The following is a 22,490-nucleotide window of genomic DNA, read 5'->3' as shown; positions in this document are numbered from 1 at the left end:
CTCCATAGTCAGTGTCTGGGCCTGACCACTCAGAACCTTCACCGACACTTGGGGAGTGGAATGCACACATCCCATCCACTTTGGGGATAAAACCTAAGGCGTTGAAGCTTTTTCAGACCTGGTGTGGCAGCTTTAGGCTACCTCCTCCATGGCCAGGGGAATATACAATAGGAGTTGAGGGCTTCTAGACATGTTTTGGAGAAGTGCGGCTCTAAGGAAACTGCTGGGGAAATGCTAGGGCCCTGCAAGAAAGGGGAGGGAGTATCTGCTGACTTGCAGCCCAAATTCCCAGTGCACACGCTCCCTGCCCCCTTGTCCCTCTGACTCTTTTCTGCCACAGGGACACAACAGAAAGCCACCTGGTCACACCCTTACTCAGTCCTCTGCATGTGAGAGTAACCAAGCTTTGCTCTTTTCTCAAAGCAGAGCTCAGGCCCTCCTTTGCAGAGCCGGGGAAGATTCCCTGTGCAGCCGGGGGCCTGGAGCGGGGAGGAGACTGGAGGAGACGCCTGGAAGTGGGGGAGGGGTGGGTTTTGGATCTCTGTGCACTAACAGGAGGCCTTGGAACAAGCTGGTCTTGTCCAGCATTTCCCCTCCTTAGCTTGTCCCAAGGAGTGGGCCTGCAGGCTGGCTTAGCCAGCGGTCTCCTGGACATTACTGCTGCCCAGCGGGCCTTGGAGGTCATGCATGCTCCCTCTTCCCTGCTCTGGTGCAGAGCTGTCTGATCATCAGTAAGTCACACGGGTCTCTCCACTGCCATAGCGCCTGGGAGAAATGTCTGTCAGGAAAATATTTGGAGAAAAATTTCAGCAGAGAGGGCTCAGCAAACAGCGGTCTTCTTTCCCTGAGTCATGGTCATGAGTGTGAAGTGCATTGGTCTGGCCTCATGTAGGCTTTATGCCGGGTGCTGGACACTTCTCTGAGCAGCCCCGATCTCTGGCATCTCTGAGCCTTCTCTGTGTTCTCTGCCCTCTCTTTCTAGTGTCAGAGCCTTTCGGAGAGATGTGATCAGGAGAGAGGGAGGAGGGGACTCATGCGCTAACCTGGAGCTGCACCTCGTGGGGGGCCTCTGGCCTTCCGGACCGCAGTCCGTGCAGTAGGGGCAGCCACATTTCTATCAAGGAAGGCCAACGGCCTCTGCCAATTTCCTCATTACAAATACCCCTGCGCGGGCCATCTCCCCTTCTCCCAGGGGCAGCTCTGAGAACTAAAGAACCATCTAACCCAAATAACTCCTGGGCCCCAAATCCCTCGGGAGACTGGGGCACCTGCCAACATTCTCAGCTCTCCAGAATCTCCATTCTTTCCCCTGTCTGCCTCCCCAGGAGGTCACCAGGAGCTATGGGGCAGCTGCAGCTTGTGGGGCTGGTGGGGGGCAAAGCCACCCACGGCACCGTTGCTTCAGCAGGGTAGGTGGAAGGTGCATGTTCAATGTGCATAGGGGCTGTGGGGACAGAAGAACTGGGGACCACCTTCAAGGAGCTCTGGAGCTGGAAGGGAGACAGGAGACAGGTCATTTTACCTTGAGGGCTGTGAAGCTTTGCTCCCAAAAAACCAGGACACAGTGCGTCTAGTGCGCCCTCACACCAGCATCCTCAAGGGCTCCTGAGGGCTTCCTCAGGGACTCGGGACCAGGGGGTTCCCAGATGTATGAGGGGCTGATTTAACCGCCATTGTTCTCCATCTCTACTCTCTTCACGTTGTGTCCTGTTCTCTGGAGAGTACAGAGGCCAGAGCCCTGCTTTCCACAATCACTCTATGAAAAGTCGCTTTATTTTACCAGTCTACTCTTCCCCAGAAAGTCTGTAGGACAAGTAGAATCAACAGAGAAGCCTAAGTGGGGAGAGCAGATTTCAAGTCTAAGCCTACCCAAGCTTGTGTGCCTTCTACACCTGGCATGCCTTCTGCTGTAGGAGGCTGGGAGAGGGCTCAAGAAAGGGGACAGTGAGGCCATGAACTGTGCAAGGACACCAAGGGAGGGTCCCACCTCAAAGCTGACTCAGCACACGAATCCCCCTGGGTCCCCTGTGCCCTGCAATGCGGCCTCGGGCACGCAGGAGTCAGGCCCGAGGTCCCTTTCCTCCAGGGCATCTTCCAACCTGATCTGCACCCTTCAAAGAGTGACCAGGAGGAAACCTGCTCCCGGGGGTGACGGAAGCACGGCAGGCCTGCACGGGGTGTCAACTGGGGCAATCGCGGAGCTGCGCGTTGCCACGGGATGCCAGAGGCGCAGCGCGGAGGCGCAGCCAGCCTTGGGGAGCGGGTCGGCCTCGGGGACCCCTTTTGGGGGGGCGCGTAGCGCGCCCCCCCAACAGGCGGGCCCTGGGGTGAGGAGGTCCAGGGGCTGGAGGCCGGGGCCCTGCCTGGGGGCGCATTACCTCCTCTGCGCTGCGGAGGCGCGCCCGGGTCCGCCTGGCGGTCCGAGTGCGCGCCCTGTGCGGCGTGCCGCTTCTCCGAGTGCACGATCAGCAGCATGTCGATGGATACGGCGTTGCTGTCCTTCTTCAGCTCCATGGTGCAGCCAGCTCCGGCCCGTGCGCGGCGGCCGCTCGCGAGGCTGCCTGAGCTGCAAATGGCTCGTACGCGCCGCTGCCCGGCGCGGGAGACGGCGAGGGTGCGGGAGAGGGCGCTCCTCGCCGCCCGGCAGCCGCGCCGCGTTTCGCTGACTCTGCCAAACTCGCCATTAGGGCCCGCCCGGGAGGGCGCTACCCTAATGAAGAGGTTCTAAGTCACCTTTGAAAGGAAATTCCCGTCCGGCCGCTCTCCGGAGCCTCCCTCCCCGCGCCCCCTGTCTCCCGCCCCTGCCGGCCGGGCGCTGCCCCATCCCGCGCTCCCCCGGGCCTTCCTGAGATGGCCAGCAGCAGATCTCCGAAAGCCGCGGCAAATACAGAAATTGTACAGTGCTGTCAACAGGGAGAATCAGTGCAGGGAAAGAGAAACGGCAAGGGGGCCCCAGATTCAATTCCAAAATGTGGAGAAATTGGCCAAGTTTTGGCCTGGGCTCCACTGCCTCCCCGGGTGGGCTTGGAGGTTGACAGCTCCCTTCCTCAGAGGGAGGTGTGTGGGGCGTTGGGGTCAGGACACCCCTCCCCCATTATGGCCCCATCAGAACTTGGAACTTGCCCACCGGGAGTCAGCCTAACAGCCCTGCCTGGTCTGAAGTGAAAGTCTTAACATCTCTGTACCTTCTAGAAGCCTGGCCCTAGCCCGCTGGGGAAGGGGGAGAGGGAGGGGAGGAGGCTGGGTGTAGGGAGCGGCCTGCCTCGGTTGGCAGCCAGGGAGCTGGACCTGAGGGCCCGTCTATTTTTAGTGAGGCCTGGCCTGCCCAGCCAGCGGCAGCAGAGCCTTTGGCTCTGGGACTCAGGAGTGTTTACAGCGCATCTGCTTGGCAGCCCTCGGCACCGCGGGCCTACCGGGCTGGGGTCAGTCCCTTAACTTGAGTTTCCACTGTTAAGAAATACCGTGGGCGTGGAGACCTTTTGCGCTGGGACCCTCCTTGCTGTGGAGTTAGGTGACCCTACCTTGCAGCGTGGCCGCTGAGACCTCCCGCTACCTCTTGGAGGCAGACCGTATGGCACAGGCCTGGGTTCCACACTTGCCACCCCTGTGACCTTGGACAAGCCACTTCCCCTCATTTTGTCACTCGTATCATGGGCATAATGCAGGTCCTGCTGTAACAGTGACATGCATGTGAGGTGCCTGGTGCATTGTAAGTGGTCTTCAAGTGGTACCTGTCATTCTTACCTGATTCTAAGGGCGAGGAAAGGGACAGGTGAAGTGACAAGTCAGTGATGGAGCTGGGGGTCACAAAGCTGAACTCTCAGACTCTGAAGATCTTTCCTCGCTGACTGTGGCTCACAGTTTAGTCGCATGTAAAGACCGCCACCCCATTGTATCACCGCCGCCCCATTGCCCACCGGGCATCCGATGAAAGGAGCGGTCACTGGCTTCCGGCAGTGTTGACTGGAGTCCTGAGAGAGCTGAGTGCAGGACCAGTAAAGATGATGACTTGCAAGGCAGTTTCTTCATGCAGCAAGCCCTGTCCTTCCCTGTCCTGTCTGCATGTGGGCATGTACACACACACACACACACACACACACACACACACATACACACACACGCAGGGCTGGGAGGCTGGCTAAGCCTTGCTCTCTAGATGACTAGGGAAGTAAGAACTATGGATTATTCAATATCTGAAGCTGCTGGGGTCTTGGAGATTGCCCAGGCAGCTCTCTGTTCCTAGCATCACCTCACCACTGGGGCTAAGTCCTTTGAGGGTGCGGATCCCAACAGAAGCTCCTGTGCAGCACCTGAATGGGGCTGCGTGGGGAGGGCAGGGAGCTGAAGCCCCCTCAGCAGACATTTGCGTTCCATCCCCCATGCTTACTCCCCTGCTGGGAGTGTCATTTTAGGAACTCGCTTACCATGGCGTACCTTCCATAGCTGCCTTTGGAGGAGGGGATGATGACCTGGGGCAGGGGGGAGGGTGGTGGTGCTAGCCTGAGCTCCAGGAAGATGGTCTGGGACCCCCTGCCTTTCCAGAGTACTTGAAAACAGATCTTTTGGGGCAGGGCTTCTCCCCCACGGCACTATGGACATTTGAGGCCAGAGAGCTCTTTGCTGTAGGGGGACGTCCTGTGCACTGTAGGATATTTAGCAGCACCCCTGGCTTCTACCTAACTAGATGCCAGGAGCACCCACTTCCCAGTTGTGACAACCCAGAACAACTCCAGTTGTTGACGTATGTTTCTTGGGGGACAAAAATGCAGTCAGAACACTGCTTTGGAAAAAACCCGTAAATATAGGGGCCACGTTGCCTTGACTGCTTTGGGAGATGCTGCCGCTCCTGGATCCTGTTGCTGCCCAGAACCTGGACCCACTCTGGGGAGGCTCCCACCCACAGCCCTCAGTCTTTGGGCCTGCCAGAAGCATGAGCAGAAAGAAGAGATGCTTTCCTCACCCCCACCCTCCCCCATCCCCGGCCTCCGGTGACCCATACCCTCAGCTAGAGCCTCATCGGTTCCGGGCTGAGAGGGAGACACCACGGGGAAGGTGATGTGGGTGAGGGCATGTGGGTGTATCAGGAAAGGGAAGGGGGAGCAGGACTGAAGACCGAGGCTACGAGGTACCCGTCAGAGGATCTATCCCTCTGCTTAAAATCCCTCTCCAGTTGTTCCTACAACCAGCGGGACAGAGAACAGACACTCAGCCTATGATTCACACCCTAGTCCAACCTCCTTCTACAGACCCATGTCTTCCTCTTTCGCTGCCAACTCACACACGCTGCAGCCACAGCCATGCCCACTGCTCCCCGAGCACATCTGGCCTTTCTGCTGCCAGGCTTTGCTCGGCACCCCCTAATAGCCCCTCTATCCTGCCACCATCCTGAACAACACGGGATTCAAGGACCTCAGTATTCTGACCCAGCTAATTAATCTACACCCTCGTCTGAGGATCTGACAAGCCAGGGGATATCTCCATGTTAGGGCAGAACTTTAATTATTTTAATCACAATGACATGGAAATTTCAGGACACCGAGAGACAAAGAGCAGTCATATGGCTGTGTTGTCTCCTTTATCCTCTGCCACATCTAATACCCAGACACATCCAGCTGTCACCCACATTGCTTTCGCCCCTTTGCTTGAAGGGGGGATTTGTCAATTGAGTGGTTCTGAGCCCCGAGCCCACTTTGCTATTTTGGCGGTGGGGGGTGGTTGATGGGAGGAGGCTTGCCCTTGCCAGAAGGGGTTGTGTTCTGACTCACATTATTGTTTTTCCTCAGAAATAGTAGTTCCTCAGGGACCACCAGTCCTAACTCTTACTTCTCTAGAGATTCCAAGAGGCAAGTTTTCCCCTTTTCTATAGAGACCTAATAGGCAAGCCAACCCACGGAAGGCTCTTAGCCGGCAATCTGTAGACACAACGTGCTTTTCTCCATTGGTGCAGTGGGGAAGGGGTGCACAGAGAGGGGGGCGACTCGGGGAAGGGCAGCAGACCGGGTCCCTGCCCCTTAATGCCCTCGCTTCCCCTGAGATGGGCAAACAGTTACACGGGGGACCAGACATCTTTCCCAGAAACCTTTTTCACAACTGTTGTGGGCTTCTCCTGGAGTCATGACCAACCTGGCTTGGCTGGCTTCTACTTCTGAGTTTTTGTTATTGCTTTCACTTCTTCCTGGAAGACTTTTTAGATGTCCCTGGCAAGCACGGTCTAGCCATCCTTCAAGGCCTGACATGAGACCTCACCTCTACCCTGAAGCCTTCCTGGGCACCCTAGTTCCTGCAAGTCCTAGAGAATGCCAGCTCTCTGTGGTGCCTCTCTTTGGATCCATCCTGATAGTTAACAGGACTTGGAAGATTATCCCAACTCTGGTCCCACACTCATCAAATTTACAAAACCTGTCAATTCCCACTGAAGCAGTTATGCCAGGAAGATGTATGCTTCCAGATTCCCTCCTAGTGGGGTGACCTTGGGCAATGTACTTAATTAACCTCTCTGAGCTTCAGTTTCCCTCATCTGTCAAATGGGTGAGGGAGTTGAGATAAAGTGCTTAGCGATAGCTTAGTTAAAGCTATGGTGGTTTCCTGTATTCTGGTCAGACCCCTGTCTGTCCTGGTCTGAGGAGGTTCTCATGGATGTGGTTCCACAGTTGGGGAGGGTGGACAGAAGAAACTGGAGGCATCCTTGAACCCCTCCTGGAGCAGGAAGTTGCCTTCCCTCCTGTGTCACTGTCCTCTGTCACTGTTCTGCCATTGCAGAGAAACTCAGTGAGCCACAGAATCCACTTCTTGCACAACTGACTTCAGATCTGTGCAGCGGAGTGTGGCTCAGCACAGCTCTTCTTCCCTCCCCCCATCCCCCCCCACCTATGCTCTGTGAACACGGTGTGCATTCAATGGGATGTGCCTCTGTATTATCTCCATTTTATGGATGAGAAAACTGAGACTCAGGGACCTAAGGAGACCTATACAAGGTCCCACAGTGTCTCATACATAGCACTGGTGCCCTAACCCTAGACACCATACCCTGTATGACCCCGAAGCTCATGTGCTGAACCACCCCCCACCCCCTGAGACCATCACATGCTTTTGAGATGCCTAGCGTCCCAGCCGAGGGGAAGAACAGCCGTCAGCCTGCAGGGGAGATGCTTTCAATGGTCATAAGGAACACACCTTGAGCCAGGAGCCCAAGACATCTGTTGAGGTTCCTGGGAAAATTCTCTGAGCTCAAGCCCTGAGTTGGGCCTTTGGGGACAGATTTCTTAGGCTCTGTGTCATCTCGGTGGGTGAGAACTGGTGGCAGTGGCAATAGACAAATATTGGTGGTCGGGAACATTCAGCAGCCTTTAGGAGCTGTGAGGGATGGAGAGGGAGGCAGAGTTCTGCCATTTGCAGAATCACTAGGAGGTGTGCTGCAGAGAGGATGGTTAATCTGTAAAGAAGCCTTGCTATTTCTGCTGGGTTTGTCTTGAGGATGCTTCCTGGCACCGGCTGCAACTTGTTCTTGAGACCCTACTGTGGGCAGTGCCATCATGATGAAATGACACAGTAAGCGCTCAGGGAGGCGGTACCTGTCCTCCTAAAGAGGAGGGTCCAGGAAGGCTATGAGGTGGGGCGGACATCCAGACAGTGTCCTTGGTGGTGAATGAGTCGGAAGAGCCCCAGAAGGGTGAGGACTTTCCAGGCTGAGGAACAGCCTGTGGGGGAGAGGGTGGGGGCAGGGAGAGTGCTGGAGGTGAGAGAGAAGATGACACGTTTCAGGAAGTGAAAGCAGGGTGGTCTGGTTGATGCCGCAGTACAGGGAGGAGGGCTCAGAGGGGAGCCCAAGAGCAGCAGGGGGTCAGCATGAGGGGAGGCCTGCAGTGGGTGGGGCTCCTGTTGCCACCCTGAGCCGTGATGGATGTTGTCAGCAGGGAAGGGAGAGCAGGGAATGTTCACGAGGGCGAGGCCTGAGGGTACATACTGTGGGCTGGGCTTCTGGAGAGGCTGCTGGGTAAGGGGATGCTGGTGTGACAAGATCGTCAGACACCACACTTGGGCTGTGTGATGAAGGGGCGTCTGGGAGTGTGGTGCGAACTGCCCAGGTGAGGTGGGGAGCTGGGCTCAGAGCAGGCAGGAGCACAGGCAGGCGCCAGGCGCTGGTGGAGCAGGCAGGTGACACGAGGGGCCTCCACTCCAGCTGGAGGGCAGACCCAGCTCAACCCTCAGACACAGGTGACCGTTCAGGGTGAGGGTGGGACCACCCCCAGCAGGGCTCCCTAGAGGGGTCTGTGAAACAAGCCGTCCTGCCAAACTCATGCTCATTATTGAAATGCAAGCGTTATATAGGGAAGAAAATAAAATCACCCAATCTCATCATCCAGGATAAAAGGATAATCACTTTTAAACATTTTGTTGTTTAGCATTTCCTTCAACTACAACATATAATTATTACAACATATATAATAAATGTGTGTGCATATATACATATATACACACATATATATGTGTATATACTTATTTAAAAAATAAAACTGGGATCACATCATATAGAGCTTGGTCTCGTGATTTTTTTAGTCTCAACACAGGTAGTGAATAGTTTACTGAAAGGTATTCAAAACCTAATTTAAAAGGCTGCTTCATCACCCACTATACCGATGTACCTCAATCCATTTTTCTATTTTCTTGTTGTTGAACTTTTAGTTTGTTTTGCATTTTCCACTTTTATAAATAATATGTTGATAAATATCTGTGTGCTTATACCTTTGACCACATTTCTGATTATTTCTTTAGAAGTAGATTCCAGGTAGTGGAATTACTTGAGTCAAAGGTTATGACTATTTTAAGGCTTGAGATAGATATAATGTCCAATCACTTTCCAGAGAAATCGATATAATGTCCAATCACTTTCCAGAGAAATGATGCCTGTTTACAATCTCACTAGCTGTGTACGTCCGACTCCCTGTAGACCGTCACAAGTAATGAATACTGTCATTGTGTGAACCTTTGTCATAATATAATTGATACATGGTAACTCTTTCTAATTTTCATTTTAAACTTACCACTGAGATTGAACAATATTTTTTACATAAATTTACGTGCGTGGGTGTGTGTGTGTTAAATCATTAAACTTTAAATAGTTTGAATCCTTAGTTCCTTTTTCCTACTGGAATGGCACAAACATTTAAATATCAGTTTGAAAAATGAATACTCTTCCAAACTACCTAGAGCTTTCCTATTTCATAGCAAAGTCTATGGTGAGGTCATGGCCACGCTGGGATCACGTTAAGGTCTTTGAGGACCAACTCATGGTCTTCCTCATTCCTGAGTCCCCCTTCCTGTGCCTCCTATGTGTCTCGCACACAAGAGGCGCTCGATAAATATTTGAATCAAATGGGGTGGAATGAGTGTTCCCAGCCAGCAAGACCTCTCCCTTTAGCTGAGAGAGGTACCAGCCGTCCAGAGACTGGTAGCACTTGCTCTTCTATGTCTCCCTCGGACCTTCAGGGGATAGAGGAGAAGAAGGTGAAATGAGGACAAGCAGCTCTAAAAGTGCCTCCCCCGCTCCTGGCAGAACCATCTGGAGCACGGATCTGGGGAGAGTTTGGTTCTGACAGTGTTGTTCAGTCCCACGCAGCCGCCCCACCTCACCGCAGCCCGGAGCCAGAGCTGTGACATTTCTGTTAAACACGGTTTCCGTTCTCAACCTTTCTGGTATGTCCCTCCCCGATGGCCCGTCAGCCGTTCCCTGTCAGTATTTCTGTCCATGACACCCTCATCACCAGTCCCTATTTTTCTGTCCATGGCTCATTCCGACCCCCTTTCTTGCATATAATGAGATGCACCTGTGGGAAGAACCACATCCAAGTTCCAGGTAGTTTAAATTTTGGAGTCTTTATACTCACTGGCGTTCTTGGCCTTTTCCTGTGGATGGATATGATGAAAATCAATTTGTCTTTCATCATCACTTCCAAAATATCTCAGGCCATGCCAAGAGAGGTATCCAGTGGCACATGAAAGCCCATGGAGAGATTACCCCTTCAGCTTCACCAAGTGTTTATTGCCGAGCTATTGAAATGTCCCTTACATGTTCCTCGATCTGCTTCTCTCTCTGATGGAAGCAAGGCGTCCTCACACCTACTTCCTGCTTCAAAGTTCGTCCACCTGCCGTCACCTACTTCTGTGCAGAATTCTGCATTTTTACTTCCATGAACTCATGTCGTCCTCGCTCTAACCCAAGGCTGGGCTGATGCCTTTTGTCTGTTTTATTGGCAGAGAAACAAGGAGCAAGAAATCTGTTCACACGGTTTCACCAGTGTACCAACTCTGGCTTCTAGATGGGCCCAGTGCTCACACACTTGCCGTCCTGCGTGTTTTAATAGAAAGGGCACAGATGTCTTTTCCAGGAGCAGGCTAAGACTTGGATGGGCCACTTGTGGGGCCCAGAGCTGTGCTCCTGGTCACGCGTGTCCCCTGGGGAAGAGCCCTCGTGCCTCATGGTGGGAGGCTGTCTGACGGGGTGGTGAGGAGACTCCCAGAAAATGACTTTGGAGTATCTGAACAAAAACACACATGAAGGGTTTCCCTGGTGGCGCAGTGGTTGAGAGTCTGCCTGCCAATTCAGGGGACACGGGTTCGAGCCCTGGTCTGGGAAGATCCCACATACCGCGGAGCAACTGGGCCCATGAGCCACAACTACAGAGCCTGCGCGTCTGGAGCCTGTGCTCTGCAACAAGAGAGGCTGTGATAGTGAGGGGCCCGCGCACCGCGATGAAGAGCGGCCCCCGCTTGCCACAACTAGAGAAAGCCCTCGCACAGAAATGAAGACCCAACACAGCCAAAAATAAATAATAAATAAGTTTTAAAACACACACACACACACACACACACACACACACACACACACACACACACACACACACATGAAGTCAGAACAGCCTTTTGATCATTACTGGGGATCCCTGGGGACTGTCGGGAGGAAGCTGGTGCCCATCTGCCCCAAGCGGGACAGGCCCAGTGGCCTAGATCCCAGGGGGCACAAGGGAGCCGGTTTTCAGTGTCAGTGTGGGCTCCAGCCCTTCCTGTTCCTGGGCAGAGCCTCCAATAGGAGACATGGATATTTTTAGTCTCACGTGTGCAGGCACAGGACAAGGCGAGCTGGAAGGGAACAGCTAATAAACCATGGTCCTTATTAAGTTGGGAAGGATGAAATGAGGGGAGGGTGGGGAGCCCAGTGGAACTTTTTTGCACATGCCTCATTTTCAGAGAACTCTCCATAATTCACAGAGAAAGATTGAGGTCAGGGCGATCATGCATATCCCTAGTTACAGAAGCCTGAAAGTGGAGCAGGCTCACATCCTGCAGCCTGCTGGTCCCCTCCCCACGGACTCACTCTACCCCCTGGTGAGCAGGTGGGATGGATGTTCAGCTTTGGGGCTTGGCTATCAAGGCTCTCGTGGTGGCAGGGTCTTCAAAAGGACCCGATTAGAACCCATGCCCAACAGGATCCTCGCAGCCTCAGGGGATAGTTGAGTGGTATCAACTATTATCGTGATTTCACAGGATTTGGAAATGGAGGTTCAGAGACATGCAGGCACTTGGATAAGGCCACACAGTTGGGAAGTGGTAGAGCTGGGATTGAAACTCAGTGTCCTAGATCAAGTTTTACTGTTGTTTACCAATACATTCCACTTTTCCCCAAATGATAGTCAGTCGTGTGTAAGACTCATTATCTGTTTTATAAACCATAAAACTTTTTTTTTCTATGCCAACTCTTTGTCAGGAACTCTATCATTGGAATGAGGCAGTGATCAGTGACAAGGATACAGTTGTTGCTCTCAAGAGCTCTGGTCTTGTTGAGGGTAACATAGACCCATCCCCCTCATTCACCCACTCCTCCATCCCCATCCCATTAACAATTCCTTCATTCCATCTAGAACCAGACACTGCGTTCCAGGCCTTGAGTCTGGTGTGGTGGGCACACAGAGATGAATGAGTCTCTCTCTTGTAGTGGACCTAGAAAACAGTGTGCAGATCCACGTGTGAAGGAAACAGTGGAATTTAAGAGGATCCTGAGAGGAGCGACAGAAAGAATATTGCTACAGGACAAACAGAAGAGAGGGGGCTGAAGGAGATCAATTAAGGTCCCTAGCTTCTGCTTTGGGGGGAAGATGAAAGAAAGAAAGAAAGAGAGAGAGAGGGAGGGAGGGAGGGAGGGAGAGGGAGGGACAGAGGGAGAAAAGAAGGAAGGAAGGAAGGAAGGAAGGAAGGAAGGAAGGAAGGAAGGAAGGAAGGAGGAGGGAGGGAGGGGGTAGGGAGGGAGGAAGGAAGGAAATATGCGTTGAATATCCACTGCATGCGAGACCCTGTGCTAAGTGCTTTCATTCATCTTAATTGTCTCAACAACATGCAGTTTGGAGATGAGGGACAGGGTCTCAGATAGGGCAACTGTTTAACATGAATAAAACCTGAAGAGCAGGGCTGGGTTGAGTATGCTTGCTATCACAAAGCATCAGAGCAAGAGCTTGAAGCGAATCGGTCTAGGACAATTGAAGAGCGTGCTATCTGACAGTTCACTTCGGGACTGTGGTGCCTGAAGTGCCTGTGGACAGGAACCACGAAGTTGATCGGCTCCTGTGGTGCTCAGAAGGAGGTCATGGGGGCACGCACACCTGCTGGAGCTGGATGCCAGGTCGTATCTGTTTGACATGGAATTGGAGCCTCCCTTGGTGATTGCTCCAGATTCAGGGTCCTCCTGGAAGATTCCTGGCCCTGGACCCTCTCTGCAAGGATGTAGGCTCAGGCTAGACCTACTGAACTTCAGCCAGTTCAGTGTCCAGCTTTGCTTTGCTTTTCTGGTTCAAGTCCTCCCCCTGGGGGTAGGGTCTTGTGAGGACCCAATAGAGCCCCAGAGAGGAGAGTTCACCTTTACTTCCCACCTGTTAGGGCTTCAGCCAGGGCTCCATGAGCCCCAGCCCCAGGCGCCTCTGACACCCAGGATGTAGTTTTCTGCTGCTGACACATCATTCCTGGCACTTTCTGGATCCACATACAGTCCTCATTGTTAGATGTCACCAAATAGTTCCCTGACTTTTGTGATGAATTTCTAAGGACGACTGATGGTCAATATATGTCCCCAGGCTGGAGTGTCCCCAAATAGGTAGGTGGTCCAAGCAGCCGAGGACTCTGGTGACAGCTCAAGTTGAAGGGACCCTGTGGTTTCCCAGACGGATGCCTTCCAACAGGTGCAGAGCTGTGGGGTTAGGGAACAGCACGGAGGCTGGGTGGGGATGGCAGTGTTAATCAGAGATTCTAGTATTACAGAGGTCTCATTCAGTTGCGGCCTGCTGCTTCCTACAAACTAGTGGGTCTTCTCCCTGGTGTCAGTCCGTCTGTCTGTTGAGAGACTTCTCGCTGGGCCTTTGCCTGCCTGCCCTGGAGAGCAGGTTTGGGTAAAGGGAATGCAGGTGCCCAGGTATCAGTCCAGGGCCCAGTGGCTCGGGCCCAGCACCCAGGACTGGGAAGGGGCATGGGTGGGGAGAGTGGCTGCTCTGGGTCCAGTTCCCTTGGCTGCCCTTCCCCCCCCAGCTCTCCCCTCCGCACGGCATGGCCACCTGCCAGCTCAGCTGTCCTTGCGCACCATGGAATCCCTGCCAGGAAGAGGGGGAACATGAGCCGGGCCTTCTCCCACTGCATCCTGCCATCCTGTCCTCCTTCTAGCCAGGAGGGACGGGACGGCTGCTGCAGCAGCGGCGGCCTCCTGAATGCACAAACCCCAGGAAACCAGGCCTTCCCTCCGGAGCCCGCGCATGCGCAGGGCCTGCTCTGGTTTCTGGCACCTGGACACCTGCTGGGCCCGTTCAGTCCAGGAGAGTCTCTCCTGCCTCCCCTTCGCTTCTTCCCTGGGTCTGGGGTGGGGAGCCCTGCTGGGTGCTTTTATTTCCATCTTAAGAAAACCACTTGGGACCTAGGGAGCTCAAAGTCCTGGCATGGACAAGCAAGTCAGAGCCTCAGTCTCCCCATCTGTAAGCCAGCAGCCATCATGCCTGCCGCCCCGGCTGGAAGACAAAGTGCAGGCTGTGGCCCAGCACACGCTGGCGCGGGGTGGTGCCTGTGCACAAGCCGTGCAGGCTGGCCCTGAACCGGGACATGGCTGCTTCCCTCACTGTCAGGGGCGTCTCTGTACATTGCATGGGAGGAGCACCTCTCCATGGGACCCCAGGGACAGCAGGGTGGGGTGCAAGTACTGCATTCGTTGGGTGCTCTGCTGCCGGGGCTGTCTTTTGTTTGTGTTTTCCTAGAGCAGCTGCTTCCTGCACATGACCGGTGCTCCTTTCAGGCAGTTCTGAGTGTGTACGCATGTGTGTAACGAGGCCATTTGGGTCCCCCACTAGTGCTGTGGGACCTTGGAGCAGTCATGTCCCTTCTCTGGGCCTTGCTTTCCTCATCTGGACAATGGGTGTGCTGATTCCTGCCTGACGCAGCTGTTCTGGATTCTGCAGCGGGCCCCCTGCGTGGCACAGTGACCCCCCCATCCAGTGCAGAGGTTTTCTCAGCTGCCTTAGCGTCTGCTCCAGGAAAGAAAGAGGGACTGGGGGGGACACTGCATGGGCAACAAGGGTGTGGGGGGCCCTGGCTTTTCACCAGACACTGACGCTCTCTGCAGACAGAGGCGGGCAGCACTGGCCTCGGGGCAGCAGCACAAGGCCACTTCTGGCCCCCCCCGCAGGTCTGGGAGATATTGGGCAGGGGGCTTTAGGGCATGCCACCCAGCCTGGCTTCTCCCTGTCTCCTGCTAAGGGAGGGGGCCAGAGTGGAGGCCTTGACCTTGCCTCTCAGTGAGAGATGGGGCTGGCCAGTTTCCATGGAGGACCGCGACCTTCGCATGATGCTCTGGGGAAGAGCTGGGTTCTCCTGGGTTCAAGCCCCAGCCCCCGCCCTCCCCCCCCCCCCCCCCCCGCCCTCTCCTCGAGGCCGGGCCTCTGGCTCTAGAGCAGCTGTTGCGCAAGCAGAGCTGGGAGCTTGGCCTTGCACAGGGTTACCCGAGGCAGGCTGGGCCCTGGGCTGGGCCAGGCCCTGGATCTCGGTGGTGACAGTGACCTGTTTGTGGCAGGACAGTTTGCACTCCCCAGGTGGTTGCTGAAAAGCCACCAAGGAGGGAGGAGCCTGTGTGATGAGACGGCCTCGGGCCAAGCCTGACAGCCATCTGCTCCACCACCAGCCTGCAGGCCTCCAGGGAGCGATGGGGCAGGGGAAGAAACAGAGGGAGAAGCAGAGGACAGAGAGGGACAGAGACCAGACACAGAGAGACAAAGAGACAGAGACAGAGGGACAGAGACAGAGAGAAACACTGAGAGACACAGAAACAAAGAGAGACAAAGAGACACTCAGAGACAAAGCGACAGAGAGAGGAAGGAGCCACAGAAAGGCAGAGAGACACTTAAGAGGGAAGGTACTCTGAGAGAAAGAGGCAGACAGAGGACGAGAGAAATGGAGGACAGATACAGAGACTAGGGAAGAGAAATAGGACAGAGAGAGAGACAAAGAGACACAGAAAGAGAACAATAGGAACGGAGGAACCAAGAGAGTGATGGAGGGACTTGGGGGGAGGGTGGTGGGGCGGAGAAGGGGGCAGGGGATAGAGACAGAGACAAGGAGGAACTAGAGAGACACAGGGAATCAGAGAGACAGGGGAAGACAGACATGGAGAGAGACAGAGAGACAAAGAAATGCCTGGAGACGGGTACAGAGAGGGTGCATGCTGGGGCAGCTGGAGCTGGAGTCGGGGAGACGGGCAGATGCTTCTGGTCAGGCTCCTGGTGGAAGGAGCTTCTTCAGAAGCAAGAAGTCGCACTTGGCTGGGGGTCCTGGGTCCAGGGTCCTAACAGTGGTTCTCAGCACATCCAAGTTCAGGTGTCGGCTCCATCCCCAGTCTAATCCACTGGTCAAGGGGAGGCCTGGAATCTGCATCTCCAGCAGGCTCCCCAGGAGAGTCTATAGTGGGGTCACACCAATCACAGTCAGGATGCTGCACTAGAAGGGCCGAGGGGTGGGTCCCCCTCCCTCTCCCTCCCTCTCCCTCTCCCTCCCTCCCTCTCCCTCCCCCTTCCTCCCTCTCCCTCCCCACACTGCAGGGGGGCCCTAGGGGGGCAGGGCCAGGGCTGGGAGGGCTCTGAGGGAACCGTCTCCACAGAACTGGGGGCTTCCTACCTCTTGTTTCATCACCAGTGATCCCAAGAAGGGTTGGGGGCCTGCCTAGCCCTGGACGGGCAGTCTGGGAGGCACCTTAGAGCTCATGATTCAGCCCTGGCCACCCTGTGCAGTTGAGGAAGCTCCATGGCTGGACCAAGGCAATGGAGATAACATGAAATGTTAATTATCAGCCCCTGCCCAGGCTGTGTGCTCAATACTATTTCATTTCATCCTCTTGAATAAGGTAGGGGTCATCACTCACTCCACCTTAGAGGTGAAGAAATGAGGCCCAGAGGTGACAAGTAACATGCCCAAGGTCACAGAGTTAGCAAATGGCAGAGCAAATCCATGCGCACTCCCAACCTCTCCATTATTTCCGCTAATGGCTCTTTTGCCTCTCAGGTTGAGCTCCCAAACTCAGCTTACCTTGGTTCCTTCCACCTGTTCCCATCTGTTTGGGGTGCAAGGCCTGCCGATGCCATCCCACAATAGTCCTCTCATCATCACCATCTGCTCCCAATGTAATGTCTCTTCCCAAATTCAGCCTTCATATCTCTTGCGTATCTATCTGGACAGTAATCTTTCAATCCAATTTTTCCCCTAAACTTGTTACCTGTACCACTGGAAGGGAGAGAGATGATTTTAGGCAGCTGTCTTTCCAGGTACCCTAGAAAACAGAGCCGGAGGCAAATTCCTACACTGACACTTTCTGAGAGGAGGGTGGTGGGTGGGACGCAACCCCAGGGCAGCAAGGGTGAGGGGGGATTGCTGGGAGGCAGTGAGAAGGGAGAGGACAGTCAGGAGGGCGTGTACCGAGCTGACCGCAGTCTCAAGAAGCAGAGCTCCGTTCCTCAGGCACATGGGCTGTTTCCAGAGAACAACGCCTTCCCTTGAAACACTATGTGTCTGTGGTTGAAAGGGCCAGGGATTCCTCTCTCTCTGGTCCTTCTTGTCTTTTACTCCTTGCTCACCTCGAAAGGCAGTAATTAACTTCCCTGTACTTCCAGGCTGTTACCTGGCTCTTCCTGGGCAGCCGTGAGACACCCTGACTTGGCGCTGGAACTGTTGCACGCCCCACAGTGGAGGGTGTGACAGGCTGTGCCCCGGCCGGCCCTCACCCCCGGGAAGGCGGCAGTGTTAGGAGATGGCGTGAAGACACCAGGAGCTGGGCTCTCCTCTGAGCAGATGTGGAGTAAATTAGACAACAAAACATATACCAGTACGGTTAAGTTCACATTGTATTTAGAAACAGGTGCGCTCGTGTCTGGAAGCGGCTCGCTGTGTTTTCTTCCTTTCACACTACACCACACTTACAGCGCTCAAACCAGCGCCAGATGTGTGGCTTTTCCACCCCAGCAATTCTGACGCGAACAGCCTGGGGCTAGCGTAGACCCCGTGGGTTAGGAGCTCAGTCCCACAAGACTGACCCCACTCCAGACACCAATTAGAAGTCGTAGGTCCCCAGGTTACCCACTTCTATCTGACTTGACTGCAAATTGGAGATTCCCGGGACCCCTCCACAGGTTTAATAATTTGCTAGAGGGGCTCACAGAACCCAGGAAAACGGGTTACCAACTACTGAAAATTTATCACAAAGGATAATGTGTACAGATGAACAGTCAGATGAAGAGAAACACAGGGCGAGGTCTGGAAGGGGCCCAAGCCCAGGAGCTTCTATCCCCATGGAGTTGGGGTGCATCACCCTCCTAGCACCAATCTGGAAGCTCTCCAAACCCCACGCTTTGGGGATGTTTATGGAGGCTTCATCACATAGCCATGATCGAATATTAATTCATTTTCCAGCCCTTCTCCCCTCTCTGTAGGATGGAGGGTGGGCCTGAAAGTTCCAAGCTTCTAATCATGGCTTAGTCTTTCTGGTGACCAGCCCCATCCAGGAGCCCACGCAGACTCACCTCACTGGCGCACCTATCCTCCTACTACCCAGTACATCACAAGGGTTTGAAGAGTCTGTGTTGGGAACCAATCACTGGGGCAGAGACTAATATATATTTTATATTTATTATTTCACAACTTGACCGTATGAAAAACCCAGTGAAACACACATGCGTCTGCTTTACAGACGCGTCTTCTTTACTGACACATCTGCCTCGTGACACTTCCTGGAAGGGGACTCCCTGGCTCAATTGTAGTGGCCAGCAAACTTCATGCTCCAGCCACTGGGGAAGGGCTTTCAGGGGGCTGCCCCCCTGCCAGACCACAACCTCTGCCTGGACCCATCTGATGGAAGGGCCAGGGACCAGAAGTGTGGGCTGGGGCTGCACCGTAAGGTTGCTCGGCAAGGAGGGGTGTGAGACCCGTGAAAATGTGTACATCCAAGTCTGCACTTTGTGAACTCTTGGGGTGCTCTGACCCGCTGTTTCTCATGTGCCCCTGACCAGGTCATGGGGGCAAGGAAACCATGAAGCCCACGACCATGGTCTTCCTGTCTGCCCAGCCATCCACCTTGGTGTGAGGAGGAAGTTGAGGACTGAGAAATGCTGTCCAGGTGTGAGCCAGCCAGGAGGGGAGCTGCCAGCCCTTGGCTCCCAGGAGCTGGGCCTGCCCAAAGCCAGGAGCAGAAATAAGAGGTGGCATTATGAGGTCGCCACCTCCTTGACCTTCAAGACAAGTCAAGAACAAGTCCTGGAGCTGCTGCTAATAGCGAAGAGGGCTTTCCACATCTTCTGAATGGCTTTCTGTCTGATCTGAGTGGTGTCCAGTTAATGCTCATGAGAAAATAATTTCTGTTTCTTCTTTTAACTGAACTCAATAGCTCTTCAGGTAGGTGGCCGCTCACATCATGTACATTTCCACACAGGTGGATGCACTCTCTACTTTTCCCTTGGACTGGTCCCTTCTTAATAAGGCACAACTTATTGCCACATTTCTATCAAGAGGTCACCAACTCCACCTCCACCACCATCATTATCTCCACCTCCACCTCCACCACCATTTTCACCTCCACCTTCACCGCCCTCGTCATCTCCACCTCTACCACTCCCCTACCACCATTGTCATCTCCATCTCCATCGTCATCTCCACCTCCACCACCATCGTCATCTCCACCTCCACCACCATCGTCATCTCCATCTCCACCACCATCGTCATCTCCACCTCCACCTCCACTGTCACCTCCACCTCCACCACCATCGTCATCTCCACCTCTACCACCCCCCCCACCAGTATCTCCACCACCTCCACAGCCTTCACTCTCACTTTCATGCCCAAAAGAGTTTGTCCTACTCCTCAGAGACCCTCAATCTTCAAATTAGCCGCTGATGGAAGTGGGGCAGACTTCCATCAGAGGTGCACACACCATGGATGCAGAGCAGCAGCCCTTTCCCTCCTCTTTGTGAACCTGTTCTTGGGGTTCTGGTTAGAAACTGTGTTGGTGTCATATCCTGGCTTCCCCTTCTACTCACTCCTCCAGCCCTGAGGCTTGTGGCCCACATAATGCAAGAGTCTGGCAGTGCTGTAATGACAGGAGCTCTCTGGCTTTGCTTGCTCTTTACCTGGTTTTCATGGTCTGTCTGCACCAGGCTATTGACAGGTGCTATCTGATGGATTGATCAGCCTCTGTGTGGTACAGATCATTAAGTATTTTGCACAACACCAGTGCTGTCCAGGTTTACTGTGACTCAGTTCATGTTACTTATTGATGAGGCTGATGGTGATTTCAGTCATGATAAAGCTCTTTAGTCTTGTTCTGTAGTTTGCGGGGGGACTAAAATGCCTGGGTAACTGGATCAAAGAATCTTAGGTAATAATAGAGCTAGCGCATGTTAAAAGATGGAATTTGGGGGGCTGGCAAATTATTTCTGAGCACAAGCAAATGTTTTCAACCATTACCAACTAGATAACCTAAATCAAATATGATTTTTGAGGCTCTCTGAGCTATGTTAGAGGACAGTTTTGCAAGTTGTTGCCCTCCAATGTGAACTCCTCCCAAATCCACACACAGCCCCTCTAAAATTTAAATTTGGGTGAAAAATCAATTCTAACTAAGGGGTATCTGATTTGATAGGAGCACTTGGGGAAATGCTCTGGAGGATCTTAGATGGCCACAGTCTGAGCTTACCAACGGGGAAAGTGCATCCATCACTGTAAGGTAGTTCCTTCAAGAGTCAGCATGGAAAGGAAACGATGCTGCTGAGAACAGCAGTGAATTCCCTCTTTCATGTTAGAGGATAGCGTGGTTGGCAACACCATGGTTTGCTCTGGGTAGATGGACTGCTCATAGCAGACTGGGGGGGAATATAAACTGTTACAATACTTTTAGAAAGCAATTTGGCAACGTCTAATAAAGTTGAAATATACATGCCTCATGACCCAGCTCATATCATTAGAGGTTGTTTATTATAGTAGCGTTTGTAAAACTTACAAGCTGGGAAGTGTCCATGGTCAGGAGGGTTGTACAAATCATGATGTCCTCTCACATTGAAAGTCTATATGGATGTTACCATGGATGAACTAGATCTCCATGGAACTGTATGGGTAAACATCTGCAACAAAAAACTGGGTGAATGAACTAGGGTTGGAATATTACAGCATGATATCACTTAGATGTAGTTTTAAAGCATCCAAAACAATATGTATTGTCCACACATGTATACATGTGTGGAAAAGGTTTAACGAATGAGTAACAGAACTGTTACTTGTGGATAGTGATTCCATTGTGGAGAGAGAGAATTGGGGAGGGATTCATATAGATCATCAATACATCTGTAATAGTTGACTTTCATTAAAAAAAGATCTGAAGCAAACATAGAAAAATGTTAGCCTTTATTCACTCCCAGTTGTGGACACGTGGGTATTTGTTATGTTATGGGTGTCAACAGTGCTTTTCTGTGTGTTTGAAATATTTCATAATGAAAATAATAGATGTGAAAGGAAAAGGAAAACCAGGAGTCCTGCATTTGTGGAAGCGTTTAAACAGAGGCTGTACAGCTGTCTGTGCGTACAGTGAGCCAATGCTTCTTGCATGAGGAGTGTTGGGGGCTTCAGCAATGCCCTATATATCAGATAAAAGGGTTTGAACATGATTTGTGGGATGTCACAAGTGGTGGGGTTGCCCCCATCTCTTTGAGCCAGTTTCCTCATCTAAGAAATGGAATGCTGTGAACTGAGGGAGGCTGTGTGTGGATGTAGATGGGGAGCATCATGCACAGTAAACATTATGACCTGGGCTGGCTCAAGGTCTCCCTTGGGAACCTCCAGTAACAGACAGCTTGTCAAGTTGAGTAATATTTAAACAAATGTGTAGGGTGGAGCCTTTAAATAGATTTTGAAAATGGTGTTCCATTTTCAAGGACCACAAAACCCATGCTGGGTAAAAAAGGGGTGCACTAATTCCATCATTGAGAGTTCAGAAAAAAATCCATACATCTATGACAATTGATTTTTGACATGGTTGTCAAGACAATTTAATGGGGAAAGAATAGTCTTCAACAAATGGTGCTGGGACAAGTGGATGTCTACATGCAAAAGAATGAAGTTGGATACCTGTCTCACCCCATAAATGAAAATTACATTAAGATGTATCATAGGCCTAAATGTAAGAGCTAAAACTGTTAAACTCTTAGAAGAAAACATAGGTATAAATCTTTATAACTTTGGGTTGAGTTTCTTAGATATGACACCAAAAACATGAGCAATCAAAGCAAAAAAATAGATAAAATGGACTTCCTCAAAACCAAAAATGTCTTGTCAAAGACACTAACAAGGAAGTGAATTTTTACAACTCACAATATGGTAGAAAATATTTTCAACTCATGTATCTCATAGGGACTTATATCTGGAATATATAAAGAATTCTTACAACTCAATAATAAAAAGAATGGCCCAATTAAATAATGGGCAAAGGATTTGAATATACATTTTTCCAAAAAAATACATGGTGATCAATAAGCATATGAAAAGACACTCAGCATCATTTGTCATTAGGGAAATGGAAATTAAAACTACAATTAGATATGACTCACACACATTAGGATGGCTATAAAAAAAGATAGATAATAATAATTGTTGGTGAGGATGTGGAGAACTTGGAACCCTCATTCATTGTCAGTGGCAATTTAAAATGGTGCAGCTGCTGTCGAAAACAATTAGGCAGTTACTCAAAAAGTTAAACACAGAGTTACCATATCACCCAGCAGTTTTACTGATAGTTACATATACAAGAGATTTAAAACCATATGTTCACAGGCCTCAGGAAGGGAGGTTGGCTAATATGGTGGAAAAGAAAGATGCTTAGCTCACCTCTTCTTATGGGCACACCAAAATTATAAATATTTGGCAAATTGGTACAGCCACTATGGAGA

The 22,490-nt window shown here is 52.3% G+C and overlaps 1 protein-coding gene across 3 annotated transcripts in view; it reads right to left on the bottom strand.

Annotated features, from left to right (window-relative positions):
• The window catches only part of KY (kyphoscoliosis peptidase), a 49,256-nt gene extending 46,637 nt beyond the window's left edge, over window positions 1-2,619 (bottom strand). For all 3 annotated transcript variants that reach the window (XM_033856338.2, XM_033856339.2, XM_033856341.2), the window contains exon 1: window positions 2,379-2,619. In XM_033856338.2, the coding sequence (XP_033712229.1) occupies window positions 2,379-2,514 (136 nt within the window). In that variant the 5' untranslated portion in view covers window positions 2,515-2,619. The remainder of the gene's footprint in view (window positions 1-2,378) is intronic.
• Window positions 2,620-22,490: the final 19,871 nt, after the last annotated feature.

Source organism: Tursiops truncatus, chromosome 4 (assembly GCF_011762595.2).
Source record: "Tursiops truncatus isolate mTurTru1 chromosome 4, mTurTru1.mat.Y, whole genome shotgun sequence".
Classification (NCBI taxonomy): domain Eukaryota; kingdom Metazoa; phylum Chordata; class Mammalia; order Artiodactyla; family Delphinidae; genus Tursiops; species Tursiops truncatus.
Note: the sequence above shows the minus strand (reverse complement) of the source record. Positions and strands in the feature narration are given on the sequence as shown.